Source organism: Thermobia domestica, chromosome 13 (genome assembly GCF_964235325.1).
Source record: "Thermobia domestica chromosome 13, izTheDome1.hap1.1, whole genome shotgun sequence".
In the NCBI taxonomy this organism is placed as follows: domain Eukaryota; kingdom Metazoa; phylum Arthropoda; class Insecta; order Zygentoma; family Lepismatidae; genus Thermobia; species Thermobia domestica.
The window spans coordinates 60,076,376-60,096,500 of NC_137466.1; the positions used below are offsets into that span (position 1 = coordinate 60,076,376).

Here is a 20,125-nt window from a genome sequence, read left to right on the forward strand (position 1 = left end):
ATTTTTACGTAGTTTATATCGAAATTAAAATGCTATTTGTGTGATCGTATACAGAATAAAATTTCGAAAGTTTACAATTGTTATATAAAACCAATGCTGTCACCCATTTCTAACATTTTAAAAGTATTTCCGTAACTGTTCTCCATGTGGATCTGTTCATCAACCAAAGGTAGTTTTGTCAAGTTTAACAAAAAAAGTCCAAAAAAAGCCTCTTGAAAACAGCTCTTATCTGTAAAAGAATACATAATTATTGCTTTTGGCTGTTGCAGTTCTCTGGCCAATCTGCTTGATAAAAATTCAGCGTAGCATAACAACAAAAACTGCTTGTTATATTAAAAGAAGAAGAAGAAGAAGGAAAAGATTAGTAAGACAAAAGTAGAGGGCTCCTGAATTCCACTTTGCCCAGGACGCCGAAATCAGGACGCTCTACTACTACAACGCTAAACGGTCAGAGCAGTGGTTAGATCGTTAGCAAAATGAAGGACCGCTTAATTTTATTACAGGATGAGGTTGTTAGCCTTACCCAAACTCCCATTGGTAGACATAACTGACAACAAGTGGTTGTGGGTTCACACTAACATACTACAAGCCTAGTATGCGCCACTGTTTAATTATGTCCGCCAATGCTGTATAATTCATGCGAAAATCTTGAATATTCGCATTGGTTGGCAATACTGCCACATTGGGGTGATTGGGAGACGGGGACACTCACAATGTTTTCCACTGTCCAATGCTGCATCTGCCACATTTGTTGTATATTCGTTCAATGATACGCATGTCATTTTCAACATTGTGACGTATACGCTTATCGGCAACACTGACAATCTAGAATTGTTGGGAGACGGTCACGCTCAACGACTTTTTGCTATAGTGTCGTGTGATGTTTCTGCCAAGCATGGTGAACAAACGTTTCATCGTACCGAACCTGATTTACAACTACTCATTTTTACATTTGGTTGGCAATACTGACCAAATGGGTACGTCGGGGCAAAGTGATATTATCAAACTCTTTCCCGAATCACGTTCTAGCAATGAGCGAAAAAGGAACACGATGGGCTCATACTATTCCGCGTAATGTATCGTAACATTCACTTTTACTTTTGTCGAATATGCCATACATAGGGTCACAAGACCTAACAAACTAACCCCTTATAGGGTCAGATTGTGGGTTTGTCCGTGATTTCAAAACGGTTTCGTACTTCTCATGGCAAGAGCTTTCAGACGATATATAGGTTTTTCCCAGGTACTTGGTCCCGGTATGGAATCATCCCTAGTAAGTTTGGCCTTCCACTGTACAACACGTGTTGCGGTTGTCGATCATTTTTTGTTTTCAATGTGTCATGTGGACTTTCTTCTTCCGTCAGCAGTAACCAGTTCACCTGTAAGTGTCGTGGTGTGAAAGTGGTGCGATAAAATGGGCGATCTGACAGACTTCCAAAGAGGCATGATCGTTGGTGCCCGTCTGGTTGGAGCTTCAGTGGCACAGTGCCGAACATTGTGGGGGTATCGAAAGGCACTGTGTCCAATGTAACGAGGGCATACACAATTCATGGGTAAACGACGTCTGCAAAGCACAACAGTGGTCGAAAGACAGTCCTATCAGATAGGGACCGGGGGGCATTAAAACGGATTGTAGCAGCTAAAAAGAAGACCACTGCAATGAAAATTACGTCTGATCTCAATGCCGGCTTACAGAACCCGGTTTCATCGAACACAGTGCGCCGGGAACTTCATAAAATGAAAATTCATGGCAGGTCCGCTATCGCCAAACCCCTGGTCACAGTAGTAAATGCGAAGAGGCGTATCCAGTGGTGCAATTACCACAAGGCATGGACTCATAAGCAGTGGAAACACGTAATGTGGATGAATCGACCTTCACCTTGTTTCCAACAACCGGTCGTGTTTACGTATGGAGAACACCGTCGCAGGCCTATGATACAGACTGTCTGCTCCCAACTGTAAATCATGGGGTTGGTTCTGTTAGAGTATGGGCAGTGATATCGTGGTTTTCTGCAGGTCCCATCATAGTCCTGCATGGAATGATGAATGCTAAGGCGTATGAGGCCATTTTGGGGGACCAGGTTCTACCCACGGCCCAAATATTGTTCCCCGATGGTGATGGCATCTACCAAGATGATTTGACACCCTGTCACGCTGCAAAACGGTGAAATCATGGTTTGAGGAACATGACCAGAAGCTATCACACCTTCCCTGGGTCCCACAATCACCAGATCTGAATATCATTGAGTCGTTGTGGTCTGAGTTAGAAAGGCGTGTTAAGGAACTGGAGCATGTTTTGGAGGAACAATGGTACAAAATTCCACACAGCACATTTCAGGAGCTGTATACGTCCATTCCAGGTCGGATCCAAGCTGTTTTGGACGCAAAAGGAGGCCCCACACCATACTAGGTATGATTTTCACACTTTTGCAAACGTTTTAGATTTTTTTGTCCAACCACTGTATATACAGGTGCGTCCTGGATCCGCTCCTGTGTCTAGTAGATGACTATAATTACAGCACGCACTCTGAGAAGTAAACATTTTTCATGGGTTGGTAGAGAAATTCACGTGTATTCCACCGTTCTTCTCTTTCAGTTTTCGACCCTCAAATGTTGCAGGCGTCGGTTAGTCCTTCATCCGTTTGTAGTACAAATGTTGATGAGATTCCGTTCAGGGTTGTAAGTGGGCCAATCGAGTTTGTATGCGTTACCATCTTCCTGTGAAACTGTGAACAACGTGATTATTTCTCGGTGGAGGATAGCTGCCACTATATTTTGGAAAATATTAAGACTTTGATACCCTGTACAATTATGAACTGTAACACTTTATCTCCCGAAAATCAGTATCTCGGTCACATCTAGTGGATTTATTTGGTAAATTGGCACATAGAAAAGCTATTAAAACATCTTCCTGATATTTGATAACTGTCGGTAAGAAAGGCTCCTTATTGTGTAAAAAGCCTTGACTGCTCACAATAACTCAACAGGGTGGCATTTGCACCATTGTGCTTACAGGTGGTGTAATTCAAATGTGTTGCAAAGCATCCGTTAAGTCATAGGTAATAAACCCTTTTTAAAAGATTCGTTACATATCTAACTGCCATTTTTACAATTTCAAGTTGCATCATTTTTCGATCATTCTTTATATAGTGATACCTTACTAGTTTTCAGTAAATAAATAAATGAGACTGAGACGAATTGCCACATATTAAGTGGCCATTAGTCTATTAATTAATTTCCAAGATCCTAATACGTGCCAAAATTGCAAATACTATAGTCGTCTCTTTATAATGAAAAATAAAAATATGTATATCTTCTGCAAAAGACACTTTATATACGTCTTGTGGCTCTTACACAAATTGACTGATAACGCTTATTAAAATTACGAAAACCATTCAGCAATTGTAATATCTTTTTCTCCTTTACTTTTGTATTTTTAAATAAATATTCACTTAAATCTTAAATTTCTTGCCGGTCAATATAAATTCTTTTCCGTATATTTTTGAGATCTTATGTATCCTATAGAGACGTGTCTGCTTCTCATCCTAACTTTTATAAACCGCCCTGAAAAATGTTAGCTTCAGCATTTCGGTTCCTTCTCTGGAGACCCTTCAGCAGAAAAAAGTCGTTTCGTTCGATTTGCCGACCACGGAGGAAGAGGCAGAGACAGAAGGTATTTTACGACGTTATAAATAAAGGGAACATAGAGTGAATGACTCATAGCGTAGAAGTAGGGGAAAGGTATCCGTGCTCAAAAGTGTGACCTTTTGCGAAGTTGATGTATATGATAGAACTATATTGAACTACGTACTTCTGCATTTCAAAATGGCTGTTTGAAAACCATGAAACGTGCCCTGAAACTACGCGTTCCCGAAGATTGTAATGGTAGTGGTATTTTATAAACGGGTTCGTTTACAATAGACATTTCTGTTAAAATGACGACTGAAACATAAAAGCAAGCTGCGAAATATATGAAAATGTGAAGGTGGCTATAGGATTTTGACTAGACGACGAAATAAACTAGGCGTACCTACTTTTACTATGAGAAGAATTCTTGGAAATAGTAGTTAATATTTACTCTTCTGGTTTTTCTTTCGTCCCGTTGAATAGGTGGAGAGAAAAACTTTTGATTAGAAAACTAAATTTGCCTAAATATATTTGAGTTTGCCGAAATCTTGAAAGATAAACCCGAAAATTAGTGGAAAACTTTCGTTCTCTGATGAATTTACATTCCACTTTGAGCAAAAACCAGCGACTAGTGATTAGCCAAAAACCGAATAAAGAAAGGACCGAATTTTTGAAACTTTTAGTCTACTGTTTGTTAGAGTCGAGAAATTGTGGTTGTTGCTTGTTGCTATTATAACAAAGGAAGTGGCTCAGAATATTTTCTGGGAAGATCTTCACATAGGGAGAAACTGGAAGACACTTTACTAGAACTTTATTCGTAAATATAAGTAATCGCACACGTAACCGTTTTGGGGAAGGGCGAGAAAAACTTAAAAAAAGAAAGAAAGAAAGAAAGAAAGAAAAACAGTTAATTAATTGTTTTATATATTAAGGCAAACCCACATATAAATATTAATATAAAATAGTCTAAATTTTATAAATCACAGTTAAAAACATTGTGTAAATTGTATTTCTTTTAAAACATTCTATAAAGGCGCAGTAAAGAAAAGAACTATAGTGATTTATGCTGCCAGCCAGCGCCCGCTGTTTGACAGGAGTGTCTGAGTCACTTTCCCTCTACTCATCTCTCCTTCCACTACACACTTGAACTTATATATAATTTATTCAAAATAAAATCTAAAATTAGCACTTCTTCAATAATTTAATTACGGAAATAACAATGACTTTTATAAATTCTTTACATGATGTAATCAACTCAGTAAGTAAAACCACGACCAAAGAAACTTTATATGATAGTACTTTTTTTTTTTTTTTTTAACAGAAAGTAAGTTAGAATTGGCTTTCGCTTTTGTAATAAAAATCTGTTTCACTTTTTAAGCGTAAAACCACCATTGAACGTCTTAAACATTCTGTTAGCAACTGTAGCAAATGATGCTTATATAAACTTATGCGTTGCTTTAAGAATTCTGACACTCCCAGTGTCCGTGGCTAGTGCAAAAAGGAGTCTTTGGACGTTGAAATTAGACTTACCTCAGAGCAATTTTCTCACAAGAAAGACCCAACGACCTTGCAGTATTATCTATTGAAATTGACGTTTCATTGTCGCTAGATCGTAACAAAATTATTAATACATTTACTGTTTTTAAAGCAAGGAAAATTTATTGTAAAAGTCATTTTTGTGTATTTTCCGAAATTATTTATGAAAAATAAATTGAAGACTCGCTGTAGAAAACAATGCGAGTGCCATCTTGAAATTGTTTCACTTATTTTTATTTATTTTTTTTTTTTTTAATATGTTTATGCCTTAGTTAGATGTTCATACTTCGTTATATGCTAGGTTGTGCAATAGTATTTTCTATTTTGTCACGCTTGGGCACAATTTACTATCTTTTGTCTCTACTGTTACAGTAACTATTGTTTTTTTTTTTTTTTTCACTTAAATGGTTTTTTATAGCGAGTCTTCAATTGTTGACTGAAAGTCGTATCAGAGGGAAAGCAGAAGTCAAATTTTAATGGAAATTTGTTTTACAGTAATTCTTTATTTTTGTTGCACGTAAATTTACAAACCTCATTGTCATAATTTTTTTTATTTCATGGAGTATTTTTGTAATACATTTGTAATATTCAAGCGTTTTTTCAAATATAGTTTCTACACCTGCGTAATATTTTGCAAGTATTATCTACTTACAAGTCCACTATTTACTTAGATAACTGTATGATTGATCTTACAACCCCGAAACTAAAACATATAATGGATGTGACCCTGTTTTAAACTATAATTCATTTATTTTCTGCATATTTAAATTACTTAATTTAACAGTGTTATTTTGGTAGAAGATACTGGCAGTTTTGTTTTCTACCAGATGCAGTGGGTCAAGTGGGTAAATTTTCTGGGTGTGTCAGTGGGTCGTGGGTCAACAGCATGCGACCCACCTTGACCTACTGTGACCCACCACTCACCATGACCCACTGCAACCCACCACCCACCATGGCCCACTGCGACCCCACCGACTCAGTCTGACCTACCGACTCAGACTGGTAAATTTGTCTCCGTTTTACTTTCAAGACCTTCATTTTCCTTCCTTTTCCATTTGTTTCTGTCTACTTACCTGAGGTGAGTAGCCTATACCTAAAGTGAAAAAAAGAACTTCAGCCACTTTTGGATATTGATATTTGTAAGTGTAATAATAGCAATAGGACTTATACTACTACTTGGCTTTCGAGGCCTGTGAGCTTTTAGAGAAGCTAACTACAGGAAAAATACATTTTTGAATCACTGTAATATATAAATTATATAAAAAATTGAATGTAACTATGTGTGCCTGATCATCACGTCCAAATTGCAAAGTCAAATGAAATGACTTTTGGTATATAGTTAGGTTTTAATGCAAACTGGGATGTTATATTGCTTTCATTATAATACATATCCTAAGGAGGTAGTGAGGATCCGAATTTTTGCGGGAAAAAAAATTGAGTAATCTCGCAAGCCGTTATACTCACGGAGCTGAGATTCAGTGTATTAACTCTTTATTGAAAATAAACAGAATGTGTCCTAGCATATTTTTAAAATTCTCCTTTATAGGGGGGGGGGGGACTTTCTACATACGGAAAATTGGTAGTGGGTTGGTTTGTAAAAATCATCAAAAACGATCGGTAAGAAAAAAATTCAGAAACAAAAATAAAAGTGCTTCGCTTCATATATCCATTGTTTTCTACTATAATACGGTAATTGCTGAAGCTTATGTTTATTATATGGAGCGCTTATAGCACAGGGCAATCAACTCAAAAAATTGTGAGAAAAATAGACATAAAATTTGTGCTGTAAGCTTAATTACACGGAAATTTTAAGTTTGGATTGTATGCATAATTATATGGAAAATTTTACACTTTTTTTCCTTTATGTTGGTCTACTTACCTTGATTTGGGGCTTCCAAATTTCATCCCTTTTTCCGCTGAAAAGTATCGATAATTCAACAAGGAAATAATTATACTACGATAATTTAATTGAAATTCATCGTAATTTGGTCCATGACAAACAGCAGTGTAGTAATTGAAGGGAAAGAAAGGGGAAATTCCCAGGCGCACCTGAACACTTCCCTGGAACCTCGTTCCCTTTTTCCTTCTAGAGGGGGAGGGGACTTGGTAATGACATCAAACCTTCATGTGTAATTACAAAAATTAAATTTATAAACAAATAAGAAATCGTCAGTTTATCAGGCTTTAATTGATAATTTATGCACAAGATTTCGTATTGAAGGTGTGGTAGTTGAAGTTCTGTTCTCCATGAATCGACATTGCCAACTAACATGGTCGATATGGAAAAGATGTTGTGTGATGATAGAAAGGTGATACTTCTTGCTGAGTATTTCAAAACCGAGAAATGTCGTTATCAGACGTAACTCTTAACAAGCAGATTGTCGATGAGGAGATGCAGAAATTTCTACGTCGGGTAGAAGTATTATCAATTTCCACGACAGAGTGCGAACGGGGATTTCCCTTTATTAATTTATAGATGACTGATATTAGAAATATACTAAATGCTCAAACATTGTCTAACTTGTTCATCAATGTTAATGGCCCACCGTATACGAGCTAGTTATTTCTTGCTGAAGGATGGACGTTATTCCGCTGCGGATGATTTACCACGAAAGAGTCCTGGAGGCCAACAGGAAATAAACCCGATTTCAGATTTGTTTTAAGGTGGCAAATTACGAGTTATAGAAAATGTATACTTGTATTACTAATGGTTTATTTGTGTTATTCAACTTTGTACCGAATTTTTAATAAGTCTCTTCTTTCCTTTTTATAAACTAAAATGTAAACTTTGAATAAATATTCATAATAATTGCAATTACGCATATTTGTAACTTAAATTTAACGTGGTGTTTTAGTTACAATTACACAAAAATTACAATTATGAGCATACTTTGTGGAGATGCTCTCGTAGAGGGTACCCGAGCACCTTTATACGCTATGGAAAACTGATATTTCAAGTCTTTTGGAGAAAAATACTGTGAACTAAGAAATCATAACCTTTTCCATTTTGTACAGGGGTATTTTCCTGCGAATAGAAGTTTCTTTTGGAATGCGTTGAGAAATTAACACTTGCAAGAATACTCTCTTAGTACAAGTATATTTTAGACATATATTAATTTCCCCCCACCTCGAAGTGCTTCAGTTTCTTCACTGACAAACACTTTACCATTTTATATCGTAAAAGTCAGATCCACCGTTATTGTAACAGAGTGGTACTTGAGCGATTGACCGTAGAAATTCAAACTTCGATTATTGACAAATTCACAGTCTTGTTTTATTACAAGTGTAAACTCTTTAGTCAGTAGAGAAGAGGCCGTGGATCATGTGTCAGAGTTGATGACGATGGATTTTGGTGAGTCAGAGTAGGTCTCAGTGGATGAGAGTGGTTCATGGTGGGTGGTGGGTCGTAGGTCAGAGTGGGTCACAATGGGTGGTGGGTCAGTGGGCCGTGGTCGTTTTCATTGACCCACGCCAACTCTGTTTTCTACTACGGGGAAAATGATAAAACATTGTAATGGTAAAGGTTTATTTTCTTTGTTTTCAGTATAATGGCGGTAAGTTATGGCTAAATTAAAGAGTTCGATTATTGAAAAATATTTTAAATAGTTAATAAAATACTAATAAAGATTTTACGACAGATCACTTATTTTATTTGAGCGTCCATCCAGAAAGGTAGTTCAAAGGACTAAGTAGTAAGCCTTTTATACTTGTACATAAGGGAAAGATATTAGTCTATGGAAAAATATAATTTAAGGTATTATTTCACTTTAGTTTTTAGGACCAAAAAGCATTGACATGTTAATTTCAAATGATTCCGGCGATGGTACTCTGGCTTTGCTTGGGAATATTCCATACCCTCCAAACCGCCCGGTATGAGGGACGCCAATATTTAGTCCTGTAGACACACACGATTTGCCTGTTAGGCCGGCGCTGATTGCAGTTAAATTATTATAATTGTTTGAAAGTGCGTAACTTTATGAAACACCATCTTTTACTTGTGACTTTAAAACTATTTGAAGATTTTCGTAATCAAACACAACGTAAGATCGACATGATATAGTGAATTGGAACAAATGTTTGAAAAGGAATTTGACAATTGAAATTTTTGGGTTCACTATATGATACGAGCATGATATGTCCCTGCACCATACTAGCTAACATGTTATAAGCATGCAAAAATGGGCTGTCAGTCGCTAGTTTGCTACTAAAAATTGATTTGTGATTATTTGCCACAAAAGAAAATGCCTTCAACAATATATGATTGTGTATTTCAAGGTGCCCACACATTAAATCTTTGTTCTAAAACTAAATTGTATATGCTAATCTACTATTGTATTAAAATTTGTATATTAAAATTATATTAAAATTTGTAGTATTTTTTTTTCTAAAATTATCTTAATTTAGTAACAAAAGTCCTTTTCATATATATTGGTTCTTGGAGAAAGTGGTAATTGTCGGGAACAAAGAATACAATAAAAAAAAAAGGTCGCAAACCTTAGAGCAAGAACAAATGAGTACTTAAAGCTAAATATTTATTCAGTTACAAAGCAGGGCGCATTCTTGCTTTAACTGTTTATTTGTAATATTCGCGTATTCATTCATTACCTCATTCTCCAGCATTTGAGCGCCATGAATATTCCTCCATTACGTAGACTTGGATTTCACCGATGTGGAAAATTCGATGGAATTTGCCAAATGAAATTTTCGGGTCCACTGGACACAGACGGAAGGAAGAACACCTCAATCGTTTTCTCTTTCTCTCCATTTTCTCTAATCCTCCGACGAAGAGAATTTCTTCTGTCCACTTTCTTTTCTCGAAAACTCAGTGGACCATCCTTCGTTCCCAAGAGTCCGGTGACTCTTCCAATTTCGACTTTGTCCGACCTGTAATCCATCAGCACTAATCGACAATTACTGAGCCTTTGATCGGCCAATTGGCTTCTCTTACGAGCAGCAATATTTTTCCTAACTGGATTGTCTTGCGCTTCTCCTTGAACTGTGAACTAGCGACGAAAGTTGAGGAAGTTCAATTCGGGCAACATCCTGCACAAAGACGTCAGCTATTCGCAGATCAATACGCTACAAGATCCATCCATTGTTAAAGCAACGTAAGAAGAAATCAGCATTTATTTTAAATTCATTTACTGAAGAACATAGAATACATGTAGAACGAAGTCACTTTTATTGTGCTACTTATCTGGTTCTGTTATATTATAGAAAATAGTATGTTGCTTTTTCAAAGCTAATAACCCATGCTAATTTAGAAATATTTACTCTCATTTCACAGAAGTTGTAATAAAATATTATCGATAATAACTATTAACTTAATAAATGTCTCGGAAAGGCTGAAATTTTGTCCAAGAAACAAGTGTAAAAATAACTTACAAAATATTAGTTGTTCTAGTACTGTTAAAATTCAACGATTATTTTTTCTACTGTTATTCGAATTTTAACAGCACTATATATTTCTCAATCATTTAAATCTATAAACAAGCACGTTGAGTTGAAAATAAACAAAATGTATGGAAAGCATCGTTGAACATGATGAATAAATTCTTAACGTAAATAGCTGACTATCGTGAAAGAGAATCATACTGTCTACTAGCTTGGGGATATTTACAAAACCAAAGTCTAACCAAAATTCTAATGGAACACTTTCAAAGGAATTTAACTGAAAACCAACTGTCCCTGGTTGTAGCTAGCTTGGCTTTTTGTAGGAATACGCTTACCAAACTATACATTCAAGTGGCCTCAGTGGACCTCTGTTCCTCGTATACCCCTGCATGTAGTACCCAGTACTCGTTTAACGAACAGACGATCCCTGTCTTAGATAAAGATACAGAGTATTTTTTAAAAATCATACCTGGCTATATATATATTTTTAAAGTTATACTATTTACTCAGCTCGGTTCTATTTACAAGGCCAAAATCTAACCAGAATTGTAATAGAGCACTTTTATAATGACAGTCTTAGCCAAAGAAATAGAGTAAGCAGTTTATCTTAATACGTGGCCATAACGAGAGGCCACTTTTTGTGTAGCTTGGCCCTAATCACAAAATCGAAGTCTAACCGAGATTTTGTTAAAGCACTTTTAAAGCAAGATTCATATATATTGGCAATATAATCTTATGACAAACTAGTTCCGCCGGGAATCGAACCCTAAGCATACTCCACCATAACAACCTCCAACCGTCGTGCCTAAATTGCATGGGGATAAATTAATGTGTGACGGTTGAAGATTGCTACTACTCACCATTTGTAATGAGTAGGTATGAAGTGGGAACAGAAGAAAACTACATAAAGTTAACTTTTATTTAGATATTTGTATTTTATAAAATATTATGTGTTAATGTTGTTAACGTAAACTGTGTATAACGCGTCAAATTACATATTTTAAGCATTTAAGAAATTAATTATGAATAATTTAAACATAGCTGAGATACACATACCTTCTAATAGATGACGTTTAAACTGATGTTAAAGTTTTAAATGATAAATATCTTGTGCTGCCAATAGTTTATGTTAGCCAACTACTGTTTAACCATAATTTAAGTTAATGGTTGTACTAAATAATGTTAGATTTTTCTAAATCTACGCCTTTACTAAACTCACAGTTAAATGACTACTGTAATAAAAGTACAAATGTTTTTTTTTTTTTTTGTTAATATTTAACTTTTAATAATTTACTTTTAATTTAAATCCTTTTAAACCATAGGTTTTTATACTCAATTTTTAAACATTTTAAAATTTACGTTGTTAACTTTTTGTATATCTCAGCTATTGGTAAAACATTGGTTTTACCCAAATTACATTATAATTAAATTTTCAAACCAACAAATTTTTGCAAACCTAACAGTTATGCCACAGTTAAAATGTGTCAATATTACAGCATTACATTTTAATGACTTTTTAATTTTTTAACCAAAACATTACAAATCACAATTTACAATAACATACAAACTAACAACTTAGCGTCTAGTCATAACAAAACATAACATTTAACGTATATACAAATTATTAACGTAAATACATAAACACAAACACGTGTTTACACTATATATTAACATTTTATTACTATACTTTAATATAACATCCAACAATTAAAATGCTTTATTTTCAAAATAATGTTTTTAAACCGTATATATTTACAATATATATATATATATTATTTTGGCATGACATTGAAGGTTTGACTTACCATAGTTAGAATGATCCGATTTAGGTCACATATGCGCCGTTTTGTTCGATAACGTGTTGCCATTTGGAAGGTAGTACTGTATCATGATGCTTCTCTCATAGAAGCCCTTGTCCCTGGTGGCAAAAATTGAGACAGTCGATTTTCACAAACCTCTCTTGAAGCGACTTTTTCACCAGCAAACGTATTCGCCATGGACAGAAACAGATGGTAATCACTTGGTGCCAGGTCCGAACTATAAGATGGACCTCCCAGCCAAGCTCTCAGAGCTTCTGGCGAGTCACTATCGATGTGTGTGGCCTGGCGTTGTCCTGGTGGAACACAATGCCTCTCCTATTGGCCAAAGCTGGCCGCTTCTGGGCGATTGCTGCCTTCAGATGGTCCAATTGTTGACAGTACAGTTCCGAGTTAAGGGTTTGGCCGTAGGGGGAGCAGCTCATACTAGATAATTCCCTGCCAATCCCACCAAACACACAGCAAAACGTTCCTGGCCGTCAATCCTGGCTTGGGCACCGTTTGCGCCGGCTCACCGCGCTTCGCCCGCGACCGTTTTCGCGTGACGTTGTCGTAAGTGATCCACTTTTCATCGCCAGTCACCAACTGCTTCAGAAATGGGTCGATTTTGTTGCGATTCAGCAGCGATTCGCAGATGGAAATTCGGTCATTTTTTTTTTCTTTTTGCGTTAACTTGTGTGACACCTATACATCAAGCTTCTTTATCAAGCTTCTTTGTGTATCCAGCCTTATGCAAATGGTTCCACACGGTTTTTTGGGCAATCGACAAAGTGCTTACATGACGGTCGGACGCGACAATGTCCATGATTTTATCGACATTTTCGACACTTGGCCTTCCAGTGCGTGGTGTATCTTTGACGTCAAAATTACCGGAACGGAATCGACGAAACCGAAATTGCTCGTGATTGGCTGTTACAATATCAGGACCATAAACACTATTCACATTTGCAGCTGCCTGGCTTGCGTTTACGCCTTTATCGAAGAAAAACTGTAAAATATAGCGTATTTTCTCTTTGCTAGTGGCCATTTTGACTCGCGCTCACACAACACTGAGTCAACTCATTACAACTATCTGAACAGTGTTTGTAGTACGCAATCTCATCGTTTGAACGCCATCTCGTTGGACCCGATCGGACTTACACAACGCGAGATACAGATCACTGAAGCCATCTATTGGCAAAATAATGGATTACTTTTTACTACACGATATATATATATAAAATATATATGAAAGTACGAATAGGAAAAGCTTGGTAATTGGTTCAGGGTTAGTCGTACATTAGCAATTGCGCATTCTTGCCAGTGTACGGCCTCCAGTACCAGTATTACATCTTGGGCGTATTACCGCCTAGATTACCCAAATAAATATGTGTAAAGGCTCAGTTTTTATGTCGTCCGAAAAAAAAGGCCATGTACAAAAAAAAAAAAAATAAAAAAAAAAAGTTGTGTGAACAGCAGCATCACACAACACTATTGGATGTGCAGTGCATATTAATTTTGAAGATCACCTGAGTACTTTGGAGGGTGCAACGAACCTTATAATAAAAATATGATTAATCTACGTCATTAAAATAAAAAATACAACTACTTACAAAAAATCTTAAGTATGACACATGAGTTTAAGCTACAAAAATGTGTATGTGTAAATAAAAAATATAATCTCAGCTACTGCTCTAACAAATAAAATACATTTCTTTCACAATAACTATTACAGTAACTACTTGATCATACGATAGATATTACTAAGTATTAAAAAGTTATTGTATATCAAACATTTTTGTACCAAAAGTGGCCCTTTTACCATATAAAATAAAAACCCTGTATTTATAAACTTTTCTCTGTGTAAGGAGGAAAATCAAGTTTTTTTTTTTTTTTTTTTATGTTCAAGTTTTAACATAAAAGTTTCTGTGGTTAAAAATCACGAAACATAAACCTTTGTTCTCAGAGAGCATAAATCCAGCAACAGTAATACAATCCAACAATTATATTATAAATATTGTTCTTTTTTATATATAAAATTTGTAGTTTAAGTCTTTGAAACCAGTATAAAACTGATATAGCGTTGTCTGGTAGCAAGGTTAATTAAAAGTTCACAAAAAAAATATACTACATTAATTAAAAACAATAAGAGGCTTCGTTATAAAATGTGTTATGTTTGACATTAAAAGATAATAAATATACATTTTAAAATATATTAATTTCATAAACATTATAACGCAAAAATTAAATTAACAAAATAAATAATTTAAAAAAAATTACGTGTTACAGCAGCTTAAACCTTAGATATGTACAACTTTTATTTAAAAAAAAAAAAAACTTTTGTAACCAGTATTTTGCTGACGATTCGAGAAGCTATGCTGAAATTCTTCTTGGTCTCGAACTCTCTCTTTTCCCACCCACTCCAATTGCAGTCACTTTTCTGACACATATACGTTTGTTCTTGTTGGATAGTCACACCACTGAACGTTTCTTCTGCAACCTGATTGTTCCCCTATTCTCTCACTCCTCACTGTCTCTTCATTTAGGTAACATTCAGTCTTTTTTCTGTGGTTTCTGTTCCATATATCATTGTTAATCTAACCACTATTTTGTAAATCATCCCTTTATTCTTTTCCATGATTCTGCACAAAACACAAAATCCCACATACTTCCTTCGAATTTCGCTGTCTCTTTTGCATTTTGTGTCTTATTTTCAAACCCAAGTCATAATTCTTGGCAACAGACGACCCAAATAGTTAAAGGTTTTTCACTTCACTGAAATGAATTTTTGTGCCTGTAGCTTGCTTCTCTATTTCCTTCCTTGTTGAATTCAACATATTGCGTTTTTTTTTTTCTTTCAACTAATTTTTAATCCTCTTATCTTCCAAAGCCTTCCTCTAACTCTCTACTCCCCTTTCTATGTCTTCGCTATATGTATTTCATCGTTGTTAAACATCATACACCAGGGGCCTCATCCTTCACATTTTAAGTTATGACCTCTATGAAAACATTGAAGAAATACGGTCTTAAGGCTGAGGCCTGGTGTAATCTAATCCTAACAGGGATTTGATATCTTAATCCCACACTTCTTCGTACTTTTGTCGTAGCTCCTGTATACATATCGTGGATTATCTTTGCGTATTTCTTTGGCACTGCATTCTTCCTCAGACTTCTCCATACCTCGTGACATGTATCTCTGTCGTAGGCCTGTTCCAAATCAATAAAGGCCATATCCATTTCTTTCCCTGATGCTTTTCCATAGTTTGTCGTAGTATACACATTTCGTCCATTGTACTCTTTCCAGGAATAAATCAAAATTGCTGTTCTGTTGATACTTCGTCTCGTAATCACTCATCTACAATTTTCTCCCAAATCTTCATCATATTGTGACATTAGTTTGATAGCTCTGTAGTTTCTACAGTCTTGTACACCTAATTGTCCCTTAAAAATGGATACATTAATATATCCAATGACTTAGTATTTTTTCCTGTTCATAGGTTTTCTGCATCAGTTCCCATACAAATATCTCTATACCTTCTAGCCCAAAATATTTCCATGCTTTTACCGATGTACCATCTGGAGCCAAATCTATCACTTTTCCCGTGTTCATTTTCTTTAATGCCTTCAGTACTTCTTCCTGGCTTATTCTTGGTGTTGCTCCAAGATTTGGAGTTCCTCGTTTTCCTGGATTTTCTTCATTTAGAGCTTTTCGAAATAATCAACCCATCTCTGATTCTCTCTTGATCGTTAAGCACTAATGCTTTTTTTTTTTCCTTTCATTTGTCTGATGTGACTAATATTTTTTGTTGCTGTGTCTCTAGTTTTTACTGATCTGTTCAGTTTCTTCACTTAACCTGCTGTTTTGAATTCGTCATACATTCCATCCCAGGCTCTAGCCACTGCCCTCTTTGTTGCCTTATTAGCCTCCTTCAAGCTTCATTTATCCTTTTCTGTTCCAGAAGCATCCCATTTTTTCTGGCATCTTCAGGTTAATAGCTTCTTGTACTTTCTCGTTCCACCACTACAACCTTTTTGCTGCTGGGGTCTTCTCCATGGGCGTCCCTGGCGGGGGGACGCGTCCCCCCCAATATTTTGAAGTGACACAATCTAAAATTCCACTGAGATACTAGCAGTTAGATCATTTCCTTTGATGTCCCCCCCAAATTTTACATGCCAGAGACGCCAATGGTCTTCTCCGTGACCATCAGCATGGTCCTACTGTTTACACTCCACCATTTCTGCACATTCTTATTGTACAGGAGAGACAGAGGAATGAAAGACTGAGGAGGGAAAATTAAGGTTGTAGAGATATAAGAAGCTCCAGGAAAGAAGAATGTTGGTAATGAAAGTAAATGGGAAGATTGATGGGGGGAGACCAAAATTGCTTCGATATTTCTTTTTGATTTTATTGTAATTTTTAAAAGAGATATGTCATTAGTTTTACTTATTACTGAAATTGTAATTCTTGTTGAATTATACATGTACTGAGTTCGTTTTATGTATAATTGTTCGTTACCGATCCTTCGGTTGTGATACTATAATACTGTTGTTTCTTTATCTTATTACGAATTTTGCATAATAGGAATATTATTTAGGAAAGCACAAATTCGAACTTGCAAGTTAAATGAAAATTTATGGAAAATAAAGTGACATCAGATCCGAGTTCTTTGTTGCTTATTTGATATTCATACGTTTTATTATTGTTACTACGTAATCTATTAGTGATACATTTAGATGTGTGTGTGTCATCGATTTATTCAAAGAAAATACTAATAATTTAGCAATAATATTCTTTAAGAACATTTTTTTTTTTTTTTAAATTTGTGTGTAGTATAGGTGTCTGCTCGGAAACCAAATCACTTTGGACTGGTATCATCATCATCATCATAGGTATTCTGCCTTTATTGGCAGGTCACTTGCCGCAGCTGAGAAGCTTCCATGCTCCACGATCCTCCGCTAACCTTTTCGTTTTCGCGTATGATCTTTCTGTTTTAATATCATCCATTAATTGTAGTCTCTTTCGCCCCCTCCCTCTCTTTCCCGCCACCATACCCTCTAGGACGTCCCTCATGATACAATCTCTTCTTAGGCAATGTCCTAACCAGTTTCTCTTCCTCTTCCTAATAATATCTAAAAGCGTTCTTTTCTCACCCACCATTTCTAACACTCTCTCATTCGTTTTCCGCTCGACCCAACTAACTCTTTCCATTCTTCTCCACACCCACATTTCGAAGGCTTCCAGTCGATTTTCGTCACCCTTACGCAATGTCCACGTTTCCGCCCCATACAGCACAACACTCCACACGAAGCATTTTATGAGTCTTTTTCTCAACTCTTTGTTCAAGGTCCCACAAAACAGACTTTTCTTTCTTTTAAAGGTTTCTTTCGCCATTCCTATCCTTGCTTTTATTTCACGTTCGCATTTCATGTCATTACTAAGAACACTACCCAGGTATCGAAAACTATTCACTTGTTCTATTTTCTCCCCTCCTACTTTTATATTTGACACAGACCCCTTCGTTCCAATCACCATGGCTTTTGTCTTTCTAACATTTATTTTCATCCCATATTCTTCAAAGCCCCTTCTCATTTTTTCTAACATTTTATTGATTTTCTTTTCAGATTCTGCAACAAGGGCCATATCGTCTGCAAATCTTATGCATCTAATCATTCTACCTCCTACCGAAATGCCATCATCATCATGTAGGCTCTTTTTTACTATCTCTTCTAGATAGACATTAAATAGTGCTGGCGAGAGGCAGCATCCTTGTCGAACGCCCCTTCCAATTGTAGTCTCTTCCGTCAGTTCTTCCCCTATTCTAACACTTACTTGTTGGTTCATGTATAAGTTTCTTATGAGTCTTCTATCTTTCCATTCCAACCCTATCTTTGTTAGAACTCCCAACAACAATTCCCAATTCACGCGGTCAAAAGCCTTTTCTAGATCAATAAATACAACATACACCTCTTTCCCTTTTTCTATAAATCTTTCACCGATCACCCTTAATAATCCAATAGCATCTCTTGTGCCCTTGCCTCTTCTGAACCCAAACTGCTCTTCCTCAACATCTTTATTTGTTCTTCCATATAACCTTCTGTTCAGTATTCGGAGCAGAATTTTAGCTGCATGAGATATGAGACTAATAGTTCTATAATCCTTACATCTCTTTGGGTTCGATTTCTTAGCCATCGGTATCATGATCGTTTTCAGAAAGTCTCTTGGCCATTCTCCTGTTTCATATATTTCATTGCATATTCGCCACAATTCTTTCTTTCCCTTGTCTCCTATATTTTTTATGAATTCAATTGGTATGTTATCTATTCCTGTTGCCTTTCCATTCCTAATCTCAGATATAGCCTTTTCAAACTCATCCCGAAGAATACTAGATCCTTTATCATCCTCGCCTACTTCATTTTCCACTTCAACATTTAGGCTACACGGTCTATCCCTACTCTCATATAAGTCTTCAACGTATTCTTTCCACCTTGGACTGGTATAGTGCCCTGAAATTTAAAAGTACTTTACTTTCTTGTATATGAGCATATGTACTGAAATGTTCTGTGTGAAGAGTACTGAAAATATTTTTATGTTTATTTGTTTCAGACGTACGGAAATAGTTATAGTGGTGCGGGAAATGAAACTTTCGGACCGGATTCGCCTTATTTTCCATTCAGCAGTGCGCCGAGAAGACCCACACCTGCAGGTTTGTTTCTTTCAGTTTTATTTGAATTTGTATTCAAGTGCACTGCAATGAATTACAGATGTTCATTTACTCGTGTATATCTACTATATTTGTTTTCCTGAGATAACTAAGGTGTTATCCTCATGTTTCATGTACGATTTCGAGGTAAGGTAATATATCACTGTTGACCAGTAGCGTGTGTCAAACTCTTAGTAGAACCAGAAAAAAAAATATACTAATCCATTTTAGAAGAATCCGTGGAGACTAGTTGTGACCGTGTGTGTGGAGTTGCGTGATTTTGGGATGTATATTGTTCAATACTATTGTTTCTTGCACTATTATCGTTACGTTATTCTACTCAGTGGCGTTCTGAAGAACGTTAAGCTCAAGATATTTTCATTAATGTTTTTGTGAAGCTGAATGATTAGTGCACATGTTCGCGGGAACGATTCCGGGCTAGGACATGTCATTTGTTACGCAGTCCCAGCATATTGACAAACATCAGTTGTTTGAATTAAGAGGTCGCTAATTCCAGACTTAGGCTAAAAATAATGGCAGAAAAGCACGTTATGGAGCTCATACGTAACCAAGTTTAAGGGCATGTTGCGACAACACTTCTTCATGGCCTACTTTGCTACTATTATTAATGGTTGTATTAGGATCTAAAAAAGTTTGAGTTGAGTTTGATCGATTGAGTGAATAGAGTTTAACGTCCCTTTTCATTTCCTAGACTATATGAGACGTAATCCAACTACTACTCAGATTTGTATCAGAGACAAATACATCCGCGGAGAATCAAACTCGAGATCATAGGCACAATCGCCATACAGAAATACAGTGTCAGTTGTAGGACACTTTGTGCCACTGTCTTCTTATGCGTGTACTCCTCTCGTTCTTTTTCCTGCTAATCTTTTTACAGTGATTTTGTGAAATATATAGATTTGACAGAATCACAATGTTATTACTTGAATTTACTGATAAAATTATAGTACCTTACCAAATGTTTATCCCATAGTTAATACCTAGATTTCAGAAGAATAAACTGGTATCTATATGCTCTTCATTGATAGAAGCTTTATCTGTGCTGTG

General features: G+C 36.0%; 1 protein-coding gene across 13 annotated transcripts in view; it reads left to right on the top strand.

Annotated features, from left to right (window-relative positions):
• da (transcription factor daughterless) overlaps positions 1-20,125 on the top strand; it is a 616,942-nt gene that overhangs the window by 72,041 nt on the left and 524,776 nt on the right. For all 13 annotated transcript variants that reach the window (XM_081735768.1, XM_081735771.1, XM_081735773.1 and 10 more), the window contains exon 3: positions 18,958-19,057. In XM_081735768.1, the coding sequence (XP_081591894.1) occupies positions 18,958-19,057 (100 nt within the window). The remainder of the gene's footprint in view (positions 1-18,957; positions 19,058-20,125) is intronic.